Here is a 24,514-nt window from a genome sequence, read left to right as displayed (position 1 = left end):
TGTTTATAAGCATTCATCTTTTTCAGTGTTATCATTTATAAAACAGTTATTTTATATAGTACAAAGTACAATTACTGTTCATGTGATGGAAAACTAAAAAGCAAAAATATATCTTTAGGAGTATGTGTATAAGGAAAATAACAGCTACATAGAGGAAACAGAAGCAATTTAAAAACTACTGTCTTAGGCTGTCATGAGCAAATAAATATATTTAATAAATTCTTAATGTTTCTCAGGAAAAGTTTCTAAACTACCAGTATCCTAATGGTTGTCAGTGTTTGAGATGCTGTTACTTTTTAATAGAGATGAATAATTTGTACATACACCTCTTCTTAATAGTTAGATATACCTTATGACTTGTACAATGTGTTTCTTGAGAGATGATATCGGTGGGACAGTGGCTGAGTTTCTCAGTGCCAACAATACAGGATGATGTCCAAGTCCTACAACACATGGTGAAGCTGGAAGAAACCGTCCAATATACTGCTCAATAACATTCCCTAGCAATTGATTCAAATAGGCACTTGGATTTTGAGACTGACAGCATACGACACACATGCCCTACAGGAAAAACAAAAATAAAAACAGAAAAAACAAACAAACAAAAAAAAGAATAAGATCAAGAAGAAAATACTAAGAGATGAAATTTCAAAAACAATATTTAGGAACTTGTTAAGATAGTCCCCAGCATTAATATTAATGCTAGAATTTGTAACTTAGCACAATCAGAAAGGAAATCTGACATCATCAACAGATAATACACACATGAATGTTCAGGAGTTGAGTTTGGGTACTGCACATGTATCTAACCAAGCATGTGCGTTTTAGGGGTATGGAAAAGAGAGGGGAAATTTGCAGGAAGAAAATGGGAGTTTCTTTATTCTTCTCATCTCAGAAAACCTGATCTCTATGATTATTTAATACATACCCAGACAATTACAAGGTTATTAAATACATTTTTAGGTGAGGATTTTTATAGTATTTAAATCAAAGTTCAGTATGTCATCAAGCAGGAAGATAAAGAGTAGAAGCAGAGCTTGGAGTGCCAATCTTACAGAGGAGTAGATGGGTGTAAGAGAATTTTCCCTGGTCACTTTGTCTAAGAGTATAAAACTTATGCTAAATTTTTTTCTACATTATAAAATGTGGAAATTAAAAATAATTAATGGAAGAGAAATATGAAGCTTAAGATTCAGAATAACTTTAGGGTATTTTGTTTTTTTGGGTCAAGCATTAAATGCTTTTATGCTCATTATTTCATTAAAATTTCTTAAAACATCATTGAATTATTATTGTATCCATTTTGCAGCTAGGGAAACTGAAATTTAAGGAAATTAAGAATTATAATTTTATTAGTATAAAGACCACAAGAATTTATAATGTCTTGCTGTATGTCTTGATTTAATCCGTTGCATGTGTATACAATTAACCAAGTACCTTCATATGGATTGCAGCATTTAATACTTACAAATGATTAAACCAATATCCTGAGGGGCAGTATTATGTTTGTTAAGTCTCCATCTTAGCTATAAATGGATATTTACCCAATAAGAAACTTTAATATTTTACATGTAATGAAAAATAGCATTGAGCTATTAAAACACTAGCAAATAAGTAATTGGAAAAGACAAAGCAGTGCACCTCACCAACTTGGTTCTAGAGTGTTTTGTTTAAGGAAAGGCACAATAGAAGATGATAAAGTAACAAATGAAAATTCTAAAGAGAGCAGGGTACCTTTAAGAAATTAAAGATATAGCTCTATCTCAGTTCTGCCAGACGGACAACTCACCAAAAATTTCCATTTATCACTCATGAAATTTATGAAAATTCCTTCTAAGTAGATTGGTTTTAAGAGGATCACATGTTAAGAAATACTTTATAACTTGCTGCTACCCACAACTCCCTCCCACCATCGGCTCCTCTGTGGGATTAGCACTCCAAGCTCTACCTCTAGTCTCTTTCTGCTAGATGACAGATGAAATTTTTTTTGGGGGGGTAATGGGGTTTAAACTCAGGGCCTAGCACTTGCTAGGCAGGTGGTCTAACACTTGAGCTATTCCTCTAGCGCTAATTGCTTAGGATCTTGTGCTCTCCCTCCAATTCACAGGCCAGCCTTGGATAACAGTCTTCTACCTATGCCTCCTACTTAGCTGGCATCACACACATGTGCCACTATGCCTGGCTTGTTTGATGAGATGGAATCTCACTAACGTTTTGTTGGGCAGGCTGCAAACTGTGATCCTCACATGTAGCTGGGATTACAGAAATGAACTACCATGTCTGGTCCTAAATGACACACTAAACTTGGATTTAAATACTAACATGAATTCAAAAACAGGTAAGTCAATTGAAAACTTCTTGGAAATCTTAAAACTTTATTTTAAAAAAATCCATCTATAAAAGAGATCGCTTGTTACCTAATAAAAAAATCAGTTCCTCTTTCCTCCTTAGCTTTCTTTTGCTCAATCTCAAATTAAAAAGTCTTACATTCAGTATCAGAAACTATTGATGCTTATGTTTTCTCTGCAACAAAATTAGAGATAAGGGCAGAACAGATTCTGCCCAGAAGCGAGTGGGGGTTGGGGGGAGAGGGAGGGGGTGGGGGGTAGGGGGAGAAATGGCCCAAAGAATGTATGCACATGTGAATAAACGAATACAAATAAAATAAAATTTATAAATGTAATTTACCTTCACTGTTGGAAATACAGATAAGCAAAGAGATGAAACAAAACATCTTAGGCAATCCTACCCCCCTAAACAATCACTGTTACTATTTTGGTCTATCTCTCTCAATCCTTTCACTACAAGTATGTTTCTGTCTATATGTTTAACTAAAGATAAAGAGAAATACAAATGTTAAAAAAAAAAAAGGAACTAATGACTGACATCAGTATTTCCAGCTGCCTACTGGACATCATTACTTACACATTCCATATCATTTCAAAATAAAGTTGCTCCCTATCTCCTGCCCCTTTAGCTTTTGTGAGACATGGTCTTGCCATGTAGCCCAGGCTGGCCTCCAACTTGCCATCCTTCTGTCTCAGCCTCCCAAGTGCTAGGATTACAGCCACACACCACCATGCCTGGCTCAAAAACAAATCTGTCTCTCCATCTCTGCTTTTCTAGAGTTTCCCATTTTAGTTAGTAGCACTACTATCTAGAAGGAAATCACTCTGGAGCCTAGAAAGCATTTCATTTCTTTCTATTTCTCCAAAACTCTCTAGTCAAATATTTTAAATCAGAGCTCATTAATGGTTTTGAAAACTGCTGTGTGGGTTCTAATCTCACTGCAGTGGTTAAAAGTCTTCAGATAAGGTGTAGGGTATTTCAATGAATTAGTCATTGCTTTCTAAGTCTCCAATCTAACCTCCATATCAACAAACTTAGACATTGATACCAGAGTCATTTTTCTAAAATATAAACATAATTATGTTACTCTCACTTCTCTGCTCCAAGTCTATCAACACTCCATGTAAAAGATGAGATCCAAACTTCTTAGCATGGGCTTTATAAAGCCCACTATTATACGGCTCTTCCTATATGAATTTCCAGCCACAACAGAATTATTGGTTTTGCCCATTGTACCACAATTTTTTTTTTGAAGTTCCTTGTACATGTTGCTTCTCTGGACATGATTTGCACTCTGACCCCCACCCATTTTGCTCTTTTATACCAAATACCAACTATAGCGTTTTTTCTCACGTCTCCCCGCTCCGGTCTGGTTGACAGATAGTTAAAGTCTCTAAAGAAAACAGCACACTTCCATAAGTGTCTTTGCTAGTCTGCTAGTCTCTCTGTACTTCAAGGCTGAAGAGAAGTTGCCTTTTTCATCTTTGTTTTTAGAGCTAAACCCAAAAAAGAAATTTAAGACTTGTTCACTGGATTTAACACATGTACCCTTGAGATTAGAATGCCTGTTTTTAAAATCTGCATTTAGTAAATAAACTATGTTTAAGGCAAGTTTCCTTTTTTGCTTTTATGCATTCACACTTAGCATACCTGGAGATACAAAGGAAGACTCTTCTGAATTGCAGTCAACATAGGTACAGGTAACTCCTTCTCTTGCTGTAATACTGCATGTGGCAGCAGTAGACAATCTATAATTCTAAATAGTAATTTCTGGGCTTTAGAAGTGGCAAAGATTTGTGCCCATGATTTCACAAGAATTCCTAATAAAGAAGAGAAGTACCATATCATTATCTATCAACAAATGTTTGTTACCCTATGAAGAAAATTATTCTGAAAGTATACAGGATCATGTTAAAATAAGCAATAATAAGAAACATATGCTAGGAGTCAAAAGACTTAATAATGACACATATATTTCATTAATGAGGTATATTTCTCCAGAGTTCTGGGTCAAGAAAAAGAAATTTTCTGAAAAACTGGCACTTATATACACTAGTATACATTTATTTTCTTAATATTTCTATTTATTTTTATCTTATATATGATTTTATAGGCTGTCTAGCTTGCAAAAAGGAAAGGCATAACAAAATTTAATTATTAAGACACCTTGGAGAATTTTAGTTTTTACACCATTCAATTATTTAACATAAATAAACATTTTGATTCTGAAAGAGATACACACTTCTTTACTACTTGATATGTATTATTATTTCCTTTATGAAAAAGTATATCAAATGACACATTTGATGGTAGTATAGCTTAACAAATTAATACCTTTTGTTTATAAAGTAAAAAAGTGCAGATATGTAAATCATTTAGGGTGCATTATTACTATTGAAGTCTCATTTATTGAGAAACAAATTTAAAAAGAGATTAAGTACTTTTCGAAATAGCAGAGTGATATGTCTATTGCATAAACTTTTATATTTTATTTCACCTTAGAAAGCAAAAAACATTCAAAGTCATTTCCTTCAAAGAAAAACTGTGAAATTCAAGCTTAGATGAAAAACAAACATGCTTATAGAATAGTAAGTATACTGATGCCAAACAAACAAACTAATAATCAGTTCTAAGAATAACAAACAGCAGCATTAATCTTCTGTTCTAAAAGGAAGGGCAATAATCAATCATAAACACAATGTTCACTTAGCCATATTTTAAATAATGTTAGCTTGCTCTTTATTTTTTCAGTAGGTGGAAAACTTCAGTTTGACAATATAAGAAGACCTCACATTCTAACTAACACTAACATACATATAAAGGATCTGCCATCACCACCAACATTTGAAATGATTTGTATCACTCTCAAGTGTCACAAAGGTACTCCTTAGAAAGGGTGGAGACTACCAACCAAAAATACCCTTGTATTTCATCTTCAGTAATATTAAAATCCTCTGCTGGAAAGTTTAAGAGTTCATAGAAGGTAAAGGTAATATATTTTACTATTATTTCAGACTTCTACGTTTTAAAGCTTCAGCAAAGAATCTGTGTATGTGCAAGTGTTTGTGTGTGGTATAAAAACTGCAAAGAGGACAGATGATGAAAAAGAAAACTTTTTAAGTAAAAATCTTTAGGAAAAGTTTAAATTCATATACTAACTTTACAAAAAACCAAGTCCTGGTTATGAAAATAGTATTTATTTACTGATAAAACAAATACAGAAAAATGTTAATACAAAGATAAGCTACCCATATAAAGATATCCACTATGGAAGCTGTTGAGTAATTTTTATTTTTTACATACAAAGGGATTGAGACAGATAGGAAGGCCCACCATTCCCTGGGGCCCTGCAGGAGTCTTTCACATGTAGAGAACAGTAAGTTACCTGTTTCTAATTCCTAATGAATAAATGAGCAACACTGTAGCCATGTACTCTATTCCCAGTCTTTGAGACCTAGACAGATGGAAAGAATACAGATCTATATACCACTAACTTAAAAAATCAACAAGACAGCAAACGAAGAAGGCCCTCAGTTCTTCATAAATAAAAATATGCCCATGTCTACATATCATCAGTCTCAATATGTAGTTCCTGATAAGGTTATCATATATTCTGAAATGTAAAGAAAGACACTGCAAAAATCTAAATCTGGAAACATCAGGAAACTTTTTTAGAGACCAAATACATTATAAGCATAAATGCTAAAATATTTACTGATCTAGATTTTACTATGTCAAATTTATAATAAATTCCTACTTAAACTTTTCTCTAAAATTATGATGTCTGAATTGCTACTATTGCTTCACTGTATTCTACATCATCCATATTTACACATTTTCGCATTCTCCTTTATCTTTCACAACAAAGATAAAAGGTTTCAGACAGCCCAAATCAGGCTTATTTATACATTCACAAGATTAAAGGGAATAGATATAAGGTTTTGGCCACAGAGAAATGAAAAAACCAAAACCCTGAAATTCTATATAAAAACTTCTAAGGAAATCTTTCTCATTTACTTTTATCTAGATCCTATTTTTGTTCAATAACATGGTTTTAGTGAACAAAGATATTCAAATTACTGATTTCCTAAAGAAAGATGAACTCAATTGTTATGGAACAAACACAAAAAAAGATTTCTTTTTGAAAAATTAAAACATAATATTGTGAGAAACAAGATTTGCAGTATAAATATCCTTAGTGCTGTATTAAATCCTCTCTTGACCTCTTTTCATATAGAGCAGACAATAAAAAATGAAAGAAGTGATGGTTTTCTGATGCTTCTAATTCTAACAAAGTATAAATAAGCATTAATAGAAGGTTGGTTTTAGGCATTTAGGTATTCACAACATGGCTCACAAAAGACTACTGACAGCAACTGATTTTGGTATATTTTCTGTATTGTTCATTATTAATTTTAATATCCTAAGTACAACAAACACTTCACGGCCTACATGAATTATTTTAAGCTAAATCATGGTATTTCTGATTATTCTTCTGATTCTACTGAGAATAAGTGATTTGGCCAATATGTTTCTATCCACCTGGATACTATAGGTTCAATCATGGAAATGTCTCTAGCAAAATAATGTCATGAATACATACCCATCATCTCATAAGCCAGCTGCAGCCCTGCATTGGAAATTTTTTTTCCCAAATAGGGTTTTATGTATTTTAATACTTCACCAAGGAATTCTAATGACTTGGTTACCATGGCAGATTTATCAGAAAGTGTCTGAAGATTCCTGTAAGTCATACCAACAGCCTATAAATAAAGGAAAACATTATTTAAATTTCCAAGTCTTAGATATGGACTTTGAAAAATAACTTTTCACTCTTTCCATAGATATACCTTATACTTAAGACATTCATCCTTAACTTTCCAATAAATATTCAGAGCAATTAAAATCCAAGTGAAAATAATTAAGTTTTGCCTTTTATAGTTAAAAGTTAAAGAAAGAATAAAAAAAAAAATCCACCACTAGTAATGCATAGAAAGTGTGGCTCAGCAAAGTGATCAGTGAGAAGAAACATAAAACTTGTACAAGAAACTTGTAGTTGAATTACCTAAAGCCTTCCAAACACGTTGGCTCACTATAATTTTATTTTATTTATTTATTTTCTTACTTTGTGGATTTTATTTTTTAATTTTTTTTCTTTCCATTTATTCATTTATTCATATGTGCATACATCATTTGGGCCATTTCTCCCCCTTCCCCTCTGCCCCTTCTTCCATCCCCTCCCTCTCCGCTCGCTTCCATGTAGAACCTGTTCTGCCTTCTTCTCCAATTTTGTTGAAGAGAAGACATAAGCAATAATAAGAAAGACATAGCATTTTTTGCAAGTTAAGATAAGGATAGCTATACAGAGAGACTCCTAGCATTGCTTCCATGTACATGTGTATTACAACCCGAATTATAGTGAATGAGTCACTATTATTTTAGTGTATGACTAGAAATCCCTAAATTCAAAACTCCCAAATTCCTACAAAACTTATAATTGTACTAAAGTCTTACAAGTAAAATTTCTATAAAACTCAGCTTTATGATATAAACTGATACCTTCACACCCCAGAATTATCTTTCCGAGTAATCAGTTGTTAGCTTAACTCTCAGCCCAAAAATAAAAACAAAAAGAAAGAAAAATGTGAGAGGTTAAAAAAATGCCAAAATGGTAGTGAACAGAAATGTGTGATGAGGTAGTTAGAAAAAAATAATAAAGAGGGAAGAAGAGGAAGGAGAAATAAATTAAAAATAAACTCAGGAAGGTGAAGGTTAGTTGAAAGGTTAGAAGTCACAAAAAGAATCAAGAGAAAATTGTCTAGAGATGGGTTAGAGAGTTTGTGAGTAACAAAGTTTTCAAATCAATTGAGAACTTACAATGGATTTCAGTGACCTAAATTGGACCACGAATGGTGCAACACAGTTATGTGATCCCCTCCCGCAGCTCTCCATAGATAAAACAAGAGAGAAGCAGGCTGTTGCAATGACCCAAGGTTGAGGGTTAGTAGATGTAAGCAAAACTGAAAGATCGTAAGGGCATTGTTAAGAGTAGTTGAAGTGCAGCTCCAAGGGGCCTAAAAGTGGATAGCAGAAGAAGTATAGCTACTGTACTTAGACAAAAGTTAAGTGGAAGATTGTAATGTGGTCACTCATAAGTTGGAAGGATAGGTGGTGGTAGTTTAAGAACTTTCAAAAGCTGAAAGTGATACCATAATTCAGGGTTTAGTCATGGAAGTGGATGGACAAAGTAGAGCAGAAATGAAGACTATTGAAAGATCATTGGAGAAGCTTTGAAATGAGGACTTAAGGTAGGTGTCTGTGGTGACATGAAAATTGGCCACGTTACTAAGAAAATGTAGAATGAAGAAAAAGAACTCAGCGTACCTACGTGATGAGTGTGAAATGGCAAATGAGGACTAGTGATATACTTGATTACTCCCTTCTTTTCTATTTTGCTTTCTGCCTTTTGTTTTCTACCTTTCTTTTGACTTGATCAGAAGTTTTAACTTTCTGATTTTAGTTCCCTTCACACAGTTAAAAATTGAGGATCTTGATAAGCTTTTTATTATTTAGGTTATATCTATTAATATTTTTCACACTAAAATATTTAAAATTACTTACTAATTCATTTAAAAATAACAATAAATATCAACACAAATGACATAGTTAAGTGAAAAATTGTTTTTTAAAACGAATTAGGGAGAAAAGTGGGTTTTTTTGGTAATACTGGGAGATTGAACTCACAGCCCCTCTCTGGCTAAGCAAACGCTATATCATGTGAGCCATGTCCCCAGTCCAAGAGTAGTATTTAAAAAACATTTTTGCAAATCTCTTTTATGTCTAGCTTAATAGAAGACAGCTAGATTCTCATATTTATTTCTGCATACAATTGTATTATGCTACAGATGAAGAAAATGCAGCCTCATATAACTGGAAGAAATATTTTGAGAGACTTTTTTCCTATAACTGTGAGAATTTCTCATTGTTATTGTACCCAAACTAGGTAAATGTTATTTCTCAGAGGCCAGTTATAACCAACTCATGAAATCTGAAGAATCATGGAATCTAAAATGACACCAACAAACATTTTGTACTCCACTACATTAAGAAGACTGGGTATATGTTTTATTATTTGAATGAATCTTTGCCTATAAATGCTTACTAAAAAGCCTGAATTGGTCATTTGGAAAAATTTGATTTACTGAGTTAGACAGTTTCCCAATGTTGATACATTTCATTACCCAAGTTAGGAAAAAAAATCAATAACCAAAAAAACCTTATGTACTAGGAAGTACTCAAGCTCAGGAAGACAAATTTAAGTTTTCCCAAATTCCAATTTTCTTGAAAGCTTGTGATTATAATATAAAAATTATATTATTATCAACAGATACTGCCAGCTTTCTTTGGAGTGACAGGCTTACTTCCTTCATTTTTGACAAATGTCTGCCAAATAACCAATTCTGAATAACCATATTGTGTCCATTGTTTTTTCAAGATAAAAGCAGTCAGCTTGTGTTGCAACTCAAATAATCACACAAAAATTTTTTTGTTTAGACAACTACATTGCTTTGGCATGCAGCCAATGTTCTATAAATGCACTTTGCATTGTCATTCACAGAATATTAGAAGGACATGTATTTATGGATCAAAATATAATAAAATTAATAATTTTATGGCTTCAATAGAATATTCTTAAGTAAACTGGCTTTTTCCCCCCTTTTGAGGGTATAAAGGTATAAATTAAAATGTATAATAGTGTAATTTTAGGGCATTGTGATGGTTTATGCTAAAGTTTTTGCAGTATTCTACAACTGTCAATATAGTTTTGAGATCCTAGAACCTCCTGACAGGTATCAGTGACTCCCAGAAGTCTATGAACAGTACTTTTGAATATCAGTGCCCTGGGTATCTCCTTAAGTTTAGTTTTAAACCTCTCCAGACTAAAAAAACATGTATTTCTTACTCCTTTGACTATATTTACACATCATACTATTATTTCTTTGCAGAAAAAAAGAGTTAGCCTAACACGGACATCTTTTAAAATGCCTGATTGCAAGGTTGGGCATTGGTTGGTGTTTGGGGCTTCAGATTTTTGGAAGGCTTCTCACCATTCCCTGATAAGAATGGCTGACTATCCCTAAAATATCTGTGAAAACAATACAATTTAGGTTGAATACCTGCTTTCTTTCTGCAAATCTGAAATTCTGCAAGTACAAGACAAATGGGTGGATGTAACCAGCCTCTAATAAATAAAAACCATGGGCACTGAGCTGCTAATGAGCTTCCCTGGTAGACAATATTTCATGTCTTGTCACAACTCTTTGGTGGAAGAATTAACACATCTTGTGTAATTTTACTGGAAAAGGACTCTTGAAAGTACATCTGTCTCTCCAGACTTCACCTTATACACCTTTTCCCTTTGTTGTTTGTGCTGGGTACCCTTTTTCTGTAAAAGGTCACAGCTATAAGTACAACTATATGCTGTGTTCCATGAGTCCTCTTAGTGAGTCACAGAACCTGGAGATGATCTGGAGGATCGCTGACACAACTTCAATCAAAACAAGTTTAAAAGTGAACGCCTTGCCTACTTATCACACACCATAAGCAGAAATTAAAATATCACCACTCATTTAGTTAAACACAGTACTTATTTCAAATCCATTCAGAAGTCATATTCAACCTTTGCTTTGATTCTTTCTAAACTTCACTAGTTTCTGGCCAATAGTTCCCCTGCAGCTTTAATCTACATTATTTTTATTAATTTTCATTAAAAAGTAATATGATCAATAAGACTTACTTAAAAAAAACCTTCGCATTCCTCACAGGATAAATTCTAAATATCTTCTACCAAGAGGATCAGAATTCTCTACCTACTGACTAATCTATCAACAAATTGACACTAAGCATATATTGCCTTATATTATTAGTTTAATCTTTCTGTATGTCTTATATTCTCATACAGATAAAAGTTCTCAGAAATCAAGGACTACCTCTTGTTTTGTAAGTTCCCAAAGAGTCCTGGATAACACTAATATTTAGCAAAATAATCATTTTTTTAGTTATGATAAAATAAAAATTAATTTGGGTTAGATTAAATTAGGGAAGACTTGGTTCAGTCAATAATTAAATAATGTACATGACAGAAATGTGTATTGCATATCTGCATATTACATAACTATTACTAAATATTGTTAGGGATTATAGGAGTGTCTAATTTTCATACAGTTGTACCTTAACTTATGGAGACTAATGGAAGAAATAACATTATGGAAATAGCTTATTGTTTGTAATTATTTTCACGGCAGTCAATACCAACTACTCTGGAAAAATAAAACAACTTTTACTGTGAATAGCTTACAAAAAACACTAATCCAGGCACATTAACAACCTCAGCTAGTTTATAAAATAAACATTATCACACATCTTATATTCCTTTAAAGTTAATAATTAAAAACAAATTTTGAATGATGTTCTTTATTATGGAGAAAAATAAATAAATGGATTAGATTTCAAAGGCCCAATCAAAATACATTGAAGTAGCTGGTGGTCATGCATATGGTGTTTGCTGCACAGGTGGTAAATATTCAGCTGGAACTATTATGGACCCTGTATTAGTAAATTTAGTTCTCAATTGCCTGAAAAACACTGCTATCCAGCAATTTCAGCAATCAGAGATTTTTATAATTTTAGATGGCCTTGGAGCAAAGCTTTTATGTAGTATTCCTTAGTTTTATTATTCTTCATTAAATATAAATTTTCTGCTGTCCTTAAGAGTAAATTGTACTGTACCTTACATTCACATTTTTTTCCTCCAGAATTTTATAATAGCAGACAACTAATAATATAATTCATGTTAAAATAGAAAAACTTTTAAGAACACTTTAAGTTTTTCTGAAAAATAATTATAATTGATCTGGACAATTATATTAATAAATGAAAAATACCTCAAGGAATTGAGCAAGTGCCTTTTTAGGATCTTCTGGGACAGGCAAATATTCAACTTGAGCCTTTGAGAAAATGGTCTTTACTTCTGAGAGTTTAAATAGTAACCTTGTCAGTTCAGTCAACTGTTTCATATACTCTTTTTCTGTTAAAAGAAAATGAATTAAAAATATTTATATTGATGCAAACTCATAAAATATGGAACTTTATATTTTATATAACTTTATATATATACATGTATATCACATGTATGTATATATGAATGCAGGGAATATAGCATTCCTCATTTATGACATGCTTCCTTTTCAAATTCAAATTTCCACAAACTTAAAAACTTCTAATTAAGTTTCTTTCACTTATAACATCCTAGCCCAAAAGTTATTCATGTAAAACAACTGATTTACTATGATATCAGAGACAATTTAGTATATATTTCTCAGGTTAGCCATCATGAAATTTACAGATGACTATAAACAACAGCTATATGGGATATTAAAAAAAAGTACCAGTATCATTTAATAACTAATAGAAAAACAGAAGGCAAAATAGCTAATAAAAATTGGGAAAACATTCATATTTGGATATTTTTTCTTATTTGGGGTGTTCACAGTGGTTATTTACTGCAGCTTTCTACTTTTTTGTGTGATGAGTAAAAAAAGCAGCTTGTTACCCAAAAAGCAAATTTTTATTCTTGGCTTCTAAGGAAATAAGGGAATTTATCATATGTAGTATCAATGAAATATTAAGAAAAAAGAACAAGCTATAAAACTAAATAAGTTTTTGCTTATACTCATACCTAATTATAACATATTTTGTATGTTTTCTTATTTATATAATAAGCAATCTAGAGAATGAAAACTTTCCAACAGATACTTTCCAGGCATGTCCTTTAAAAAATGTATGCAACACTTACTTACCAACTGCCTGTTCAGGATTTGTATCACTGAACAAATCACCAGGCTCAGAGATGTTTTTTACATACATTTGCAAAACACAACGGATCCATGATCTTACAGTTAAAGATTGAAAAGATACGTAGCCTGAACGAGAAAACACTTCACATAATGTGCTGTAAAACAAATTGACGAATATCAAATAAACAAAAATAAAGATGGCAATACATTCTGAGTAAGAAAACATTCTAACATTGCCCATGTACAGTTTTTTGCCTCATTTATTTTTCAGATGAATACCCGAACACAGACATGCATTGCTGAAGATGAACACTACAGATACATACAAAACGATATATAAGATAAATATTCTTGTTTTTGTTTATAATTTTTAACTTTACATTTCCCACTTACAGGCTTATGCCAAAGGAAAGATTAAGGAAGAATATGATTAAAGTAGGAATGGCAAGGCACTTCTAAAATAGTTATGTGACATAACCATGAAGGAAGCAGCAAATAGAAAAAACAAAACTGTGGCCTTTGGAGTAACAAAACAGAGAAGAGTCATGACCATGGGTACAAAACCATCAAAGACAAAACATTTCTACATATGTCTTCTGACCAGCCCCATTCCCACCCACAACCCGCATTCCTACTCCTCCACTCCACAGGCACTCATTATGAAAGATTATCTCACACAGAATTCTAAAATAACACCTTTCAAAAAATAAAAGAAGCAATTCTTTCTAGATGCCAAACGCATGCCTAAATCTGATTTCTAATCTATTTAAACTGGGAATAGTGATGATGTGCATGGTTTTAACCTAAATACGAAGTGTTATGTAGAGCCAAAAAATTATGAAACACATATAAGTCAGAACTCTCAAAATGCTTGTTTGAAATATTGTGAATAGAAGTTGTCATAGAAAAGCACAAAATTCAGAAGAGAACAGATTGGTCATTTATTACCTACACAATATTCTCAAAGCTATTTAACATCTTTGTGTTTCAGCTTCTTCAATCATTACTAAAAAACCAAAATTATTTTAAAAATAAAACTATTTCAAATTTCAACAAGTGTTTATAACTAATGTAAATATTAATTGCTATTATAGAATGTTAATTATTATTACAGAATCTTAACAATTACTAAGCAAGAAGAAATCCTAAAAGCAAGCAAAGTTGAATTCCCTTACTTTATAACTAAAAGTGAAATGAGAAAACTCTTCCTTAGGAAAGAATTATCTTGAGAACCAAGTACATCTCTTTTCATTTTCACTAATAGGTAGCTGAGACAAGAACTACATAGGTCTTTTATCCCTATAAACTGATTTTATTTCTCTTCAAATCTTAATTTCTATTCAAATCTTCCTGACCATTCTATATTATTTGCACTGTAACTTTATTTTATATTTTTATTGAGGTCCTTCAAATCTTTTATGTAATGTGGCAGGAATGACCTATAGTTAAGGAAATCATTGGTCAGGTGAAATGTTTTATTCATGATCTCACAAGAGTTAGATCTTTAAATATCTAGCTATAAAAAAGTTATTATTTAATCTAAAACCATAATAATCTACCAGTGTCTTGCAGATTTAGTAATAAATATACAATTTCTTTCACAATGGGGAGTACAGAAAGTTTACTTCAGAACATAATAAGGCAAGCCTACAAAAAGGGCTTCCCTACCAACATTCACAAAATTTTTTTTTAAAAGTCACATAAATTAGCTTTCCTACTATTACTATTATGAAAATGTTGATATACCTAAAAGTGAAAAATTGTCCAAGTGAGAGTATGTGTAGTGAAGATCAGCTTTCTTTTAAGAAATTCTTACCTTCCTAGGGTACTGATTTATTAAGGCTTGCTTTAATGTGTATGTCTGACATAAAGGCACATACCTATTTTGTAGTAAATGACTTAAATATCTTGCTACAACTTGGGGACAGATGATATCATCCCAACCAAAGAGTTGAATTATTGATATAACTGGCTGAGGCTGAAGATCTGACGGGGCGGTGCTTGGCATGTCCATGGCCAGGAAAGTAAAATCTAGATTTAAAACAAGAGAAACATAAGGTGAGAAAAAATTAAAACCTCTCTCTTCCCAATCATATAAACAGTGACTTAAAGTGTGAACAGTGACTTAATGTTCACATTTAGAAATGTAGAACAAACAAAAAGCTAAAACTGAATTAAATTCATGTTGTCAAGGAAATTTCTGTGGCATTGTTTTGATCTGTAAGAAAGCATCTATTTCAGCATTATCATTATAGATATGGATCCTTCAAACCAAGCTGGAGTTCTGCTAATATGCTTCCATCATTCAAAAACCCGGTTAAAAAATATTTCCAGCTCATATGCTTCTCTCATTAAGCTAATGTTCTTGTCACTTGCCACAGGTGCAGTTTGCTTTCACCTTAGACATCGGACATTCATTGTCTATTAAACAGTTATTTCTCACAATCAATGACTCCCCACTTTTACAGAACCCACAAGAATCGTATGGAGCTATAATTCTTCAGTTAACCATGATCACCAAATACACTTCTTTTGTGATTTCCTAGGAATCCATCAATTCAATTTGTACTATATTAATTTATGCTCATCAATCAACTGTTTATAAAGCACTGCTTCCTTAGCAGCTCTCTCAAATGGTGGCTGTTTACTCTCCATTTAATGAGTGTCATTTAATCAGTGTTTTTAATCCTTACATAAGGTGAGTCTATTTCTTGGTCCACATCACTACTTCTAGAGTGTTACTTTCTTGTGGTGCTGGGGAAAAAACCCAGGCCTTGCACATGTTAGGCAAGGCCTCTGTCACTGAGCTACATCTCCAGCCTAAACTCACAGCTTTGAATCTCATGTATACCATCAGATTATACCAGTCACTAACACTTCTTGTTGCACTTACCTACAATTTCCTTATAGGTTGTAGCTCACTATTATTTTAACAGTAATCCTGTCATAATCCTTGGTGGTTTTTCTTCAGATCTGACCATTTCTGACTACCAGTATCTTGACCTCTCTATTTCTTGGAATTCTTCTCCTCTAATTAATCTATCTATTCTCTATTTTATTTAAACCACTCACTTCCATGGTGATACCCAGAGATCTTGGTATTACCAATAACTACAATCACTCTATAATTTCACTTTTACATACTTCGCTTTTTGAAACCAAACTTGCTTTCCAGCTTTCCTCTTCTAGGGTCCCAACTCTAACAATTATTTGATTACATCAGGCAGGACCTGCAATCTACTGACCTTCTTGGTTTCAGGACACCATATTTACTGTGTTTTCTTTTTGTCTGCATTCCCTTTTAGTAACCTTTCTTGTTTCTCTTTAACCTACAAAGCTCAACATGGAAATACACTATGGACCGGTCCTCAAACTTCTTTTTTGCTCAGATTTATACTACAGGTGTTTAAAGAGTATCCATATATGGATAGTTTCTAAACTTAATCTCTAGTTTAGACCTATTCCTAGAAGCCTAGGCTTATTATATAACTTCCTGCTTAACGTATCTATTTGGATTTTAAGGTACATCTTAAAAAATGTCCAACATTTAAAATCTTAGTTTTCTATTATAAAATATGATGTCTAGTTACTCTTACCTACTCTTACTATTTAAGTTATATTTGATTAGCAAATTCTGTCAGCTTTGCCTTCAAGATATTTTCTCTTCCTTCAATTCTTCCTACTTCAGACCACTTTAGCCCAAGCTACTCATTTCTGGTTTGTTGGATTAAACCCTAACTGCTCCTCTTGCCTCCCTTACCCAACCTCAACTTACCAGTCAGAAGGATCACATTATTCCTCTATTCAAAATTTATCAAGATTTTCTAATCTCAAAGTAAAAGCAAAATCTTTACAACCATTTATAAGGCACAACACAAACTAGCTCTCCATTACTTCCTGACCACATCTCTTGACTTCTCTCATCCTTTCCTAACCACAGGTCTTTGCTGCTTCCCAAAAGTTCCTCAAGTATGCCAGATATGTTCTTGCCTACAGGTTTCTGCATAACATGGTCTCTCATCGTCTTCACGTCTTTGCTCTAATGTTACGTTCTCAGGTCTGCCTGGCAGACCACTCTGCTTAAAGTTGCAAACTATCTTTGATCTTTCCCCATCCTCATCTTCTGTGTTTTCATCTCTTCTCACAGTATTTACCATCATTTTACATATTACACACTTAAAACACTTTATTATTGTTCTCCTCGACTAGATGATAAACTTTATGAGAGCAGATATTATTCTTTTTTCATACAAGTATGTCCTATAAAAATGAGTATTCAATGACTTTTTAATTTTTTTAATTAATTTGTTAATTTTTTGGTGGTACTGAGGCTTGAATTCAGGGTCTCATGGCAGGTGCTTTACCTCTTAAGCCACACCTGCAGCCATTTTTTGCTTTAGTTATTTTTCAGGCACGGTCTCCCATTTTTGATCAGGGCTATGATTCTCCTAACTGTGTGGCCTCCCGCATAGAGTATACCACCATGCTCACCTTATTATTTATTGTTTTAGGGGGTCTGGCTTCTCTTTAGTTCTTATCACATCACGAGTCTATGAGAAGGCACTTAAATGGGACGATTACTGATTCCAGCCAACCATATCTTCCCTTCCCCAACTCCCTTGACACTAGTTTGTGGGTCCACTTAACCATTAGACCCTTGCGAGAGCCCAAGGCCTTGACCTCCAGATTCCAGATGTGTGCAGAGGGGTTTCAGAACCAGAAGTTGGAGTTGGAAGGCAGGGTGTCCTGGGAGCTGCTCCCAGCCAGCAGCGGGCGAGGAAGGAGGCGGCAGGGGTGGGTTGGCACAGGGAAGGACAGCAAGGCCAGGCTTCCTGAAGACCTCTCAAGCCCCACAGAAGGTTCCATCTCCTGCAGATACCCTAAAGGCACTGGTGGAATGGAGTGGAGGAGGCACCAGTTAGAGGGTAAAGATCCCCCATTCACTTAGCTGGTGGGCCTAGCTTGTTGCCGGGCACAGAAGGCGCTCAATAAATGTTTTTTTGAATGAATGGAGCAAAGAGGCTGTAAGGGACAGAAGACAAAGACTGCAGCCCCTGGGCCCAGCTTGTACCTTTCAGAAAACAGCAGTTTAAAAAATGTAAAACTCATTTCCCTTCCTCCCCACAATTTCTGGGCCCAGGAAAGGGGAGAGGGAGCACCCTCTCTACAGAGACCCTTCCCTCTCTCCTTCCCTTAAAAATCTATTTACACATATTTATATGGTACTATAACAGGGTCCTGTGCAGATCCGGAGGATGCATTGCTAGAGGGGCCAACCCCCAGGGCCTTAAGGTGGTTAAGGAAGAAGTAAGGTGTCCAGGCTTGATAAGGAGCAGCCGTAGTCATCAGCTTAAAGAAGGTGGACTTTGGGGTCCTGAAGGAAGGATCCCCTGCTCCCCTCACAAGTGGTAAATAGACCTTCTCCTTCCTCCCTCCCTCCCAAGCAGAAACTGGTAAGGGCTCTGACAGTCCCAAGGGAGGAGGTCAGGAGGGAAAAGCTTGGTTCCTCCCAGACCAGCCTACACTACAGCCACCTGCAGGCTGTTCCAGGGGGGAAGATCCCCCAGAAAGTTGACTGGGCAAAGGGGAGAGGTGTTCTATGCAAGGCACTTAGTGACCACAGTTCTGAGGATGGGGGTCCAAGGCATGGAGCAACAGAAACCCTGCCCCTATCCCCAGAGCAGAACTAGAGCTGAGGGGCCTGATTTGCATGCTTAGCTTATTAGTGAGATAGGATCTGGGTAACTTTGTCTGGGCTGGCCTTGAATCATGATCCTTCGATCTCTGCCTCTTGAGCAGCTGAGATTACAGGTGTGGCTTTCAATGATTTCTTTTAAATGGATGAAATCATTCTTTGGCAAACTACTAAGTCTGTATTTCAAATCAAACCCCAAACCTACACATTTTGCTGTGTATAATTATATACCATTTATGTTCAGAACGTAAGACAACACTGACTAAACTGAAGCAATCTTAATTTTGTTAAGTGTCAATTAGAATGATGAATGAAAGGTAAGTCATATTGGTTATTAATGACTGCTTTGGTTCAACTTATTGAATATCAATATTTATTTTTACAGAAATTATAGTAGTTGGAAACCATCACCCTTTCACAGTTCTTGCATTTGTCACTGTAATCTTTTCTTTTTTGGTGGGATTGGGGTTTGAATTCAGGGCTTTGTGCTTGCAAAGCAGGTGCTCTACCACTTGAGCCACACCTCCAGTCCATTTTGCTCTGGTTATTTTGGAAATTGGGTCTTGTGAACTCATTGCCCAGGGCTGGCCTAGAACAGTGATCCTCCCAACCGTAGCCTCCCAGGTAGAAAGGATTACAGGTGTGAGCCACTGTGAAGTCTTAACTATTAAATTGCTATCAAAGGCCAGGTGTCAGTGGCTCTAACCTATAATCCTAGTTATTTAGGAGGCAGAGATCAGGAGGATCATGGTTCAAAGCCAGTCCTGGTAAATAATTTGCAAGACCCTATCGCAAAAATATCCAACACAAAAAAGGGCTAGGGGAGTAGTTAAAGTGTAAGAGCATCTGCATAGCAAACATGAAGCCCTGAGTTTAAGGAAAAAAGAAAAAGATAAAATTGCTGCCAGAATTCAAGATCTTCCAAAATTTGTATCATTCAGTCTTTTATGTAGCTGCTTTCACAGCTCAACTTTCCTCACCCATGCCAGGTAAAATGCATGTTGATTTACATCTTAGATTTTTAAGAACATTACATTTAAGTACATAAAATACCTTTAAATTAACCTTACTTAAATACATGTCATACTTAAAGCACATTGATCTCTGTCTATTCCAGTATTTCTTAATATATTTTGGGCACAATATCCCTTTAGAAAGGTAATAACCTATTCTCAGAAAACTGTCCATATGCTCATATATTCAAAATCTTGTCTATAATTTCATTTGATTGAGTCCCCTAAAGCCTAAGAACATGTGTTAAGGTCAATAATCAAATTAAGTAAAAATTGCAACCTAAATAGAATCTAGTAGAAGTCAGAACAATAACATTCTATGTTCAATGACATTCTGATCTCACACTCATAGTGTTGAAGTGCTATTCATTTTACATAATTTTGCACTTTGTACAAATTATTTTATGCCTAGATATCTGCTCATACAATTCAAAAATAAACTACTTGAACTAGATGTAATGGAATGTTACTTTACTTTCCAAATACTGTATAAAATAAGAAAGTTTACATTTCAATATTTTTAAGACTGAAAACTGCCCTTTATTTTTAGTAAGTAATCATTTAATTTTTAGTAATAAGTAAGCCAAAGGAGCCTAATTTAAAAACATGAAGTTTGTTTCATCCTTCTGGCTGTCAAAATGTTTACTACAGTGTTATAAAGCAAGAATTTGTTCTTAACCAAATAGAGGAAAATCTGACAGAGTCTGAAAAAAGAGAAAGTGATTAGCAAATTAACAATTAATGCTGACCTGCAGCTGCATCTGCAAGTTGTGAGAGAGGCACAATCTGCGACATTCTCTGACTCTTCAAGAATGAAAAGAAGTTTTTCCACAGTGCGCCAGCAATTGCAGCAAGGTGGCGCTCTTTAGCTGATAATGAAGACTGCACAGTTAGGCCCACATTCTCCCCTTGAAATTCCTGACACAATTGTTGATGAATACTCCTAAAAAGAAATAAAAATACAGCTAACACCCAAGAAATGCTTACGGAAATCTTCCTTAAATACGTTTTTAGCTATTTTCATTTATACCATATGAAAACTGAAGGACCATTTCATATAATTAAAACCTTTTTGCCAAGACATAATGCATTTCTGGTTATTTGATGGATGAATGATGGCATATTAAGCACCATAAAGTTAATGTTAATTACTAATGTCAACCATTAATTATATGCTTTTTAATATGTCACATCCAAATGAAAAACAGGCAGCTTCAAAATGAAGGTCTGCATTTTGCAACTCATGTATGACAAGTGATTTTACTTACAAGCTAGACATAAAAACAATTTTTTAAACCATTTTCTCCTGAGGGCTTTAGGACACAGATGTATACTGGGATGAAGTTAAGTACATCTGTGTGGTGTTTTAAATTAGAATTTTTTCTTGTTTAGAAAAGACACAGGCCTTGTGCTAGTATACAAAACTGTGCTGGATACAGTTTTAGTATCTTGGACCCAAAAGACCTATAATCATTTTTATGTACTAGACAGACAATAAAAAGTTACTTTTTATTAAATAATAAAATATAATTTATACTGCCTTAAATTTTGATTCAGCATCTAATCACTTTTTCTGCTTAATTAAATTGAAAATATAGATATCACTGGTCCTTAATAGAACCACATCTGCAGGAAAATGAGGTTACCAAAGTAAGATAGGGAAATACTAAAAGATTTTCTTAGAGTATGGAAGAGAAGGCATTTAAGCAGTATACTCAGAAATTAATAATATGATCTATTAAAAGCACAACCATAGTATTATTCCTGTTTCTGTTTATATCACTACCAGACCAACTAAAAGTAGACATAACTGAACAGATATCATTCTTCCATTTGCTTTCATCAATTGTACAGAAAACAGTGAAATATAACCAATGGAAATAAAGTAGAAGATTTCCTTTCACAGAAATAGTATTCCACTTAGAAAAATAATCAATACTTTGAGAATGAGAGAAACATTATTTTAATTCCAATACAGTATTCTTGATCTTGTAAAACAGTTTATCTAGGGGAAGCAGATACTTGAAAGAACTACACAAAACAGAGAAGTAGTACATGCACTTAAAGCAATTCCACAAAGTGATCAAAGCAAGACCACATCTTGTCACATAATTACACTTAAGGGAGTAAAGATTCTAAGGATAAATTACATAGCATTAGTACCTTTACATTAGAATCCTGTACAATCAGGGGTACTGCTTAATTCTACTTAAGGCACTAAAAAAAAAGTGTACAAATGCTTGGGGAAAGTTGCTGAATATATAGAAAACAATTCTCATAAAAGTTAAACAAGTATCCATTATGTCTGCTCCGTGTAAAAACCTGCCTGAGATGTCTTCAACCTGAACTACAGGCTAGAGACTATTCTATATTTTAGGTCCTTTAGCTTGTAATAAAATGAATAATACACTGCTAACTTCATTTGGCAACCAGTTCAACTGCCTATATCAACATAGCTAAGATCATGAGTACATGTCTACATATCTTCATTTCTACATAATGAAGTCCAAGTAAAATAATACTACCGTTTCCACTGCCTTTTGTAGCTTTTTCCAAGTACACTAGTCTTAACAGATAATGAATAACATACTGTACTTGGGTAGAATAGATAATTGTTCTCTTTTTCTAAATAAAACTACATTGCAATTGTGTAGGAAGATAGTATAATGAAATACATTGAAAGTTGTTGAATACTAGGGGGTAGGAATAAGGGAGAAAAATAAGGGGGGGGGGTAAAATCTGATTAATACACAATATAATCACAGGTGAACTACCATGGAGAAACCCCTTTGAACAATGAATATACTCTTAAAAAAATGAAGGACAGGAATGTAAAACAGGTCCTAATGGGGAAGAGTACTTCAAGGAGAGGGGAGGGCGAATCGAAAGGGTAAAGAAGAGTAAATATAGTCATATAGTCAATGTATTTAATATATTTGTATGAAAATATGTTGAAACCATGTAAGTCATGGGAGAGAGAGATGAGGGAAAATGATGGTGGGGGGGGTCAATCTAACCAAGATACATTGCATGCATATATGGAAAATATCACAACGAAACCTTCCCATACAACTAATATATGCTAATAAAATGTTTTTAAAATCACTTTATTCACTAACTAAGACTTATAACTTAAGAAGTAATAAACTTTCTGATGTCTCTATATGCTAGAAATTATTTTACTTAAAAATTAGACCCCTGCTGGGTGTGGTGATGATGCACACATGTAATCCTGGCACTCAGAATTCTGAAGCAAGAGGATCATGGAGTTTTGCCCAGCATGGACTATATAAAGAGATCATATTTTAAAAAGAAAAAACCCAGACCCCTAGCTCTCAAAAGTAAACAAAAATCAACTCAACATGGATTAAGGATTTACATGTAAGACATGAAACTATGAAGCTACTTAAAGAAACATTTGGAAAATGCTTCAGGCCAACAGAATGGTCTCAGAGCTTTTGGATAAAACCTCCAAAAGACAGGTAACAAAGGCAAAAATTAACAAATGGATTTATATTAAGCCAAAAACCTGCACATCAAAGGAAACAATCATCAGAGTGAAGAAATGACCATCAGAATGAGAGAAAATATTTGCATCTGATAAGAGGTTATTAGTTAGGATATAAAAGTAACTCCAAAACCTTAATAGTTAAAAAAAATATTTTAAATGCTCAATAGGCCTTAACAGACATCTTTCAAAAGACATAAATAAATGGCCAGCCTCTATATGAAAAAATGCTCAAATACAAACCAAAACCACAATGAACTCTCACTTCACTCTAGCAAGAATGACTTTTATCAAAAAGACTAACGGTAAGAAGTGCGGGTAAGGATGCAGAGAAAAGGGAACCCTTGCACACTGTTGGTGAGAGTGCAAAATTAGTTAAGTCATTATAGAAAATAGTGTGAGAGTTCTTCAAGTAATTAAAAACAGAACTACCATAAAATTCAGCAATCCCACTTAGGGGCACACAGTTAGCCTGCCTTATCCGTGCATTTACCATACATGGTTTTGACTAAACATAGTCAAAATAAATATCAATCAAAAGAAATTTCAAAAACAAGTATTTTAAATTTCCACATACACAGTATGCACCTCCATTAATGTAGACAAGTTCCAGTCAGTCCTGTGTTACGAGCAGTTGTGTTTAAATTGTGTGGTCTGACAAGAACTTACTTTTGCTGAAAATCTGCCTCTCAACAAGCAAATGTTGCCGGAAAAAGCAAGGTAGAAGTTATGGTAATGCTCCCAGGCCAAAAAGGGCCATAATATTCTTATGTGATATTGTGAAAATTTTAGATTTGTAGCAGGTCTTTAGCATGTAATGGGAAACATGAATCAAGCATCTATAGTACAGCACTGAACCCTATGCATCCTGAGCATTCCCAGTATTCCTTTAGTGGTGGTCTCCTCTGAAATGTATACCTGAAGATACCAAGGGTGTGCTGTATATACAAAGGAAATGAAGTCAGTATATCAGAGACATATGCACTCCTATGTTCATTGCAGCACTATTGACAATTTCTTGCAGCACTATTGACAATAATCAAGAAATGGAAATAACTAAGTGTCCATCAACCAATGAATGGATAAAGTGATA

At 34.0% G+C, this 24,514-nt stretch overlaps 1 protein-coding gene across 2 annotated transcripts in view; it reads right to left on the bottom strand.

The window, feature by feature from the left end:
* The window catches only part of Mms22l (MMS22 like, DNA repair protein), a 117,688-nt gene that overhangs the window by 12,382 nt on the left and 80,792 nt on the right, over window positions 1-24,514 (bottom strand). For both annotated transcript variants that reach the window (XM_074077900.1, XM_074077901.1), the window contains exons 15-21: window positions 20,663-20,856; window positions 15,086-15,236; window positions 13,209-13,360; window positions 12,294-12,436; window positions 6,953-7,112; window positions 4,000-4,169; window positions 350-561 (exon numbers count right to left, since the gene is read on the bottom strand). In XM_074077900.1, the coding sequence (XP_073934001.1) occupies window positions 350-561; window positions 4,000-4,169; window positions 6,953-7,112; window positions 12,294-12,436; window positions 13,209-13,360; window positions 15,086-15,236; window positions 20,663-20,856 (1,182 nt within the window). The remainder of the gene's footprint in view (window positions 1-349; window positions 562-3,999; window positions 4,170-6,952; window positions 7,113-12,293; window positions 12,437-13,208; window positions 13,361-15,085; window positions 15,237-20,662; window positions 20,857-24,514) is intronic.

Source organism: Castor canadensis, chromosome 1, assembly GCF_047511655.1.
Source record: "Castor canadensis chromosome 1, mCasCan1.hap1v2, whole genome shotgun sequence".
Lineage (NCBI taxonomy): Eukaryota > Metazoa > Chordata > Mammalia > Rodentia > Castoridae > Castor > Castor canadensis.
The sequence above is the reverse complement of the archived record's forward strand: the minus strand, read 5'-3'. Positions and strand labels throughout refer to the sequence as shown.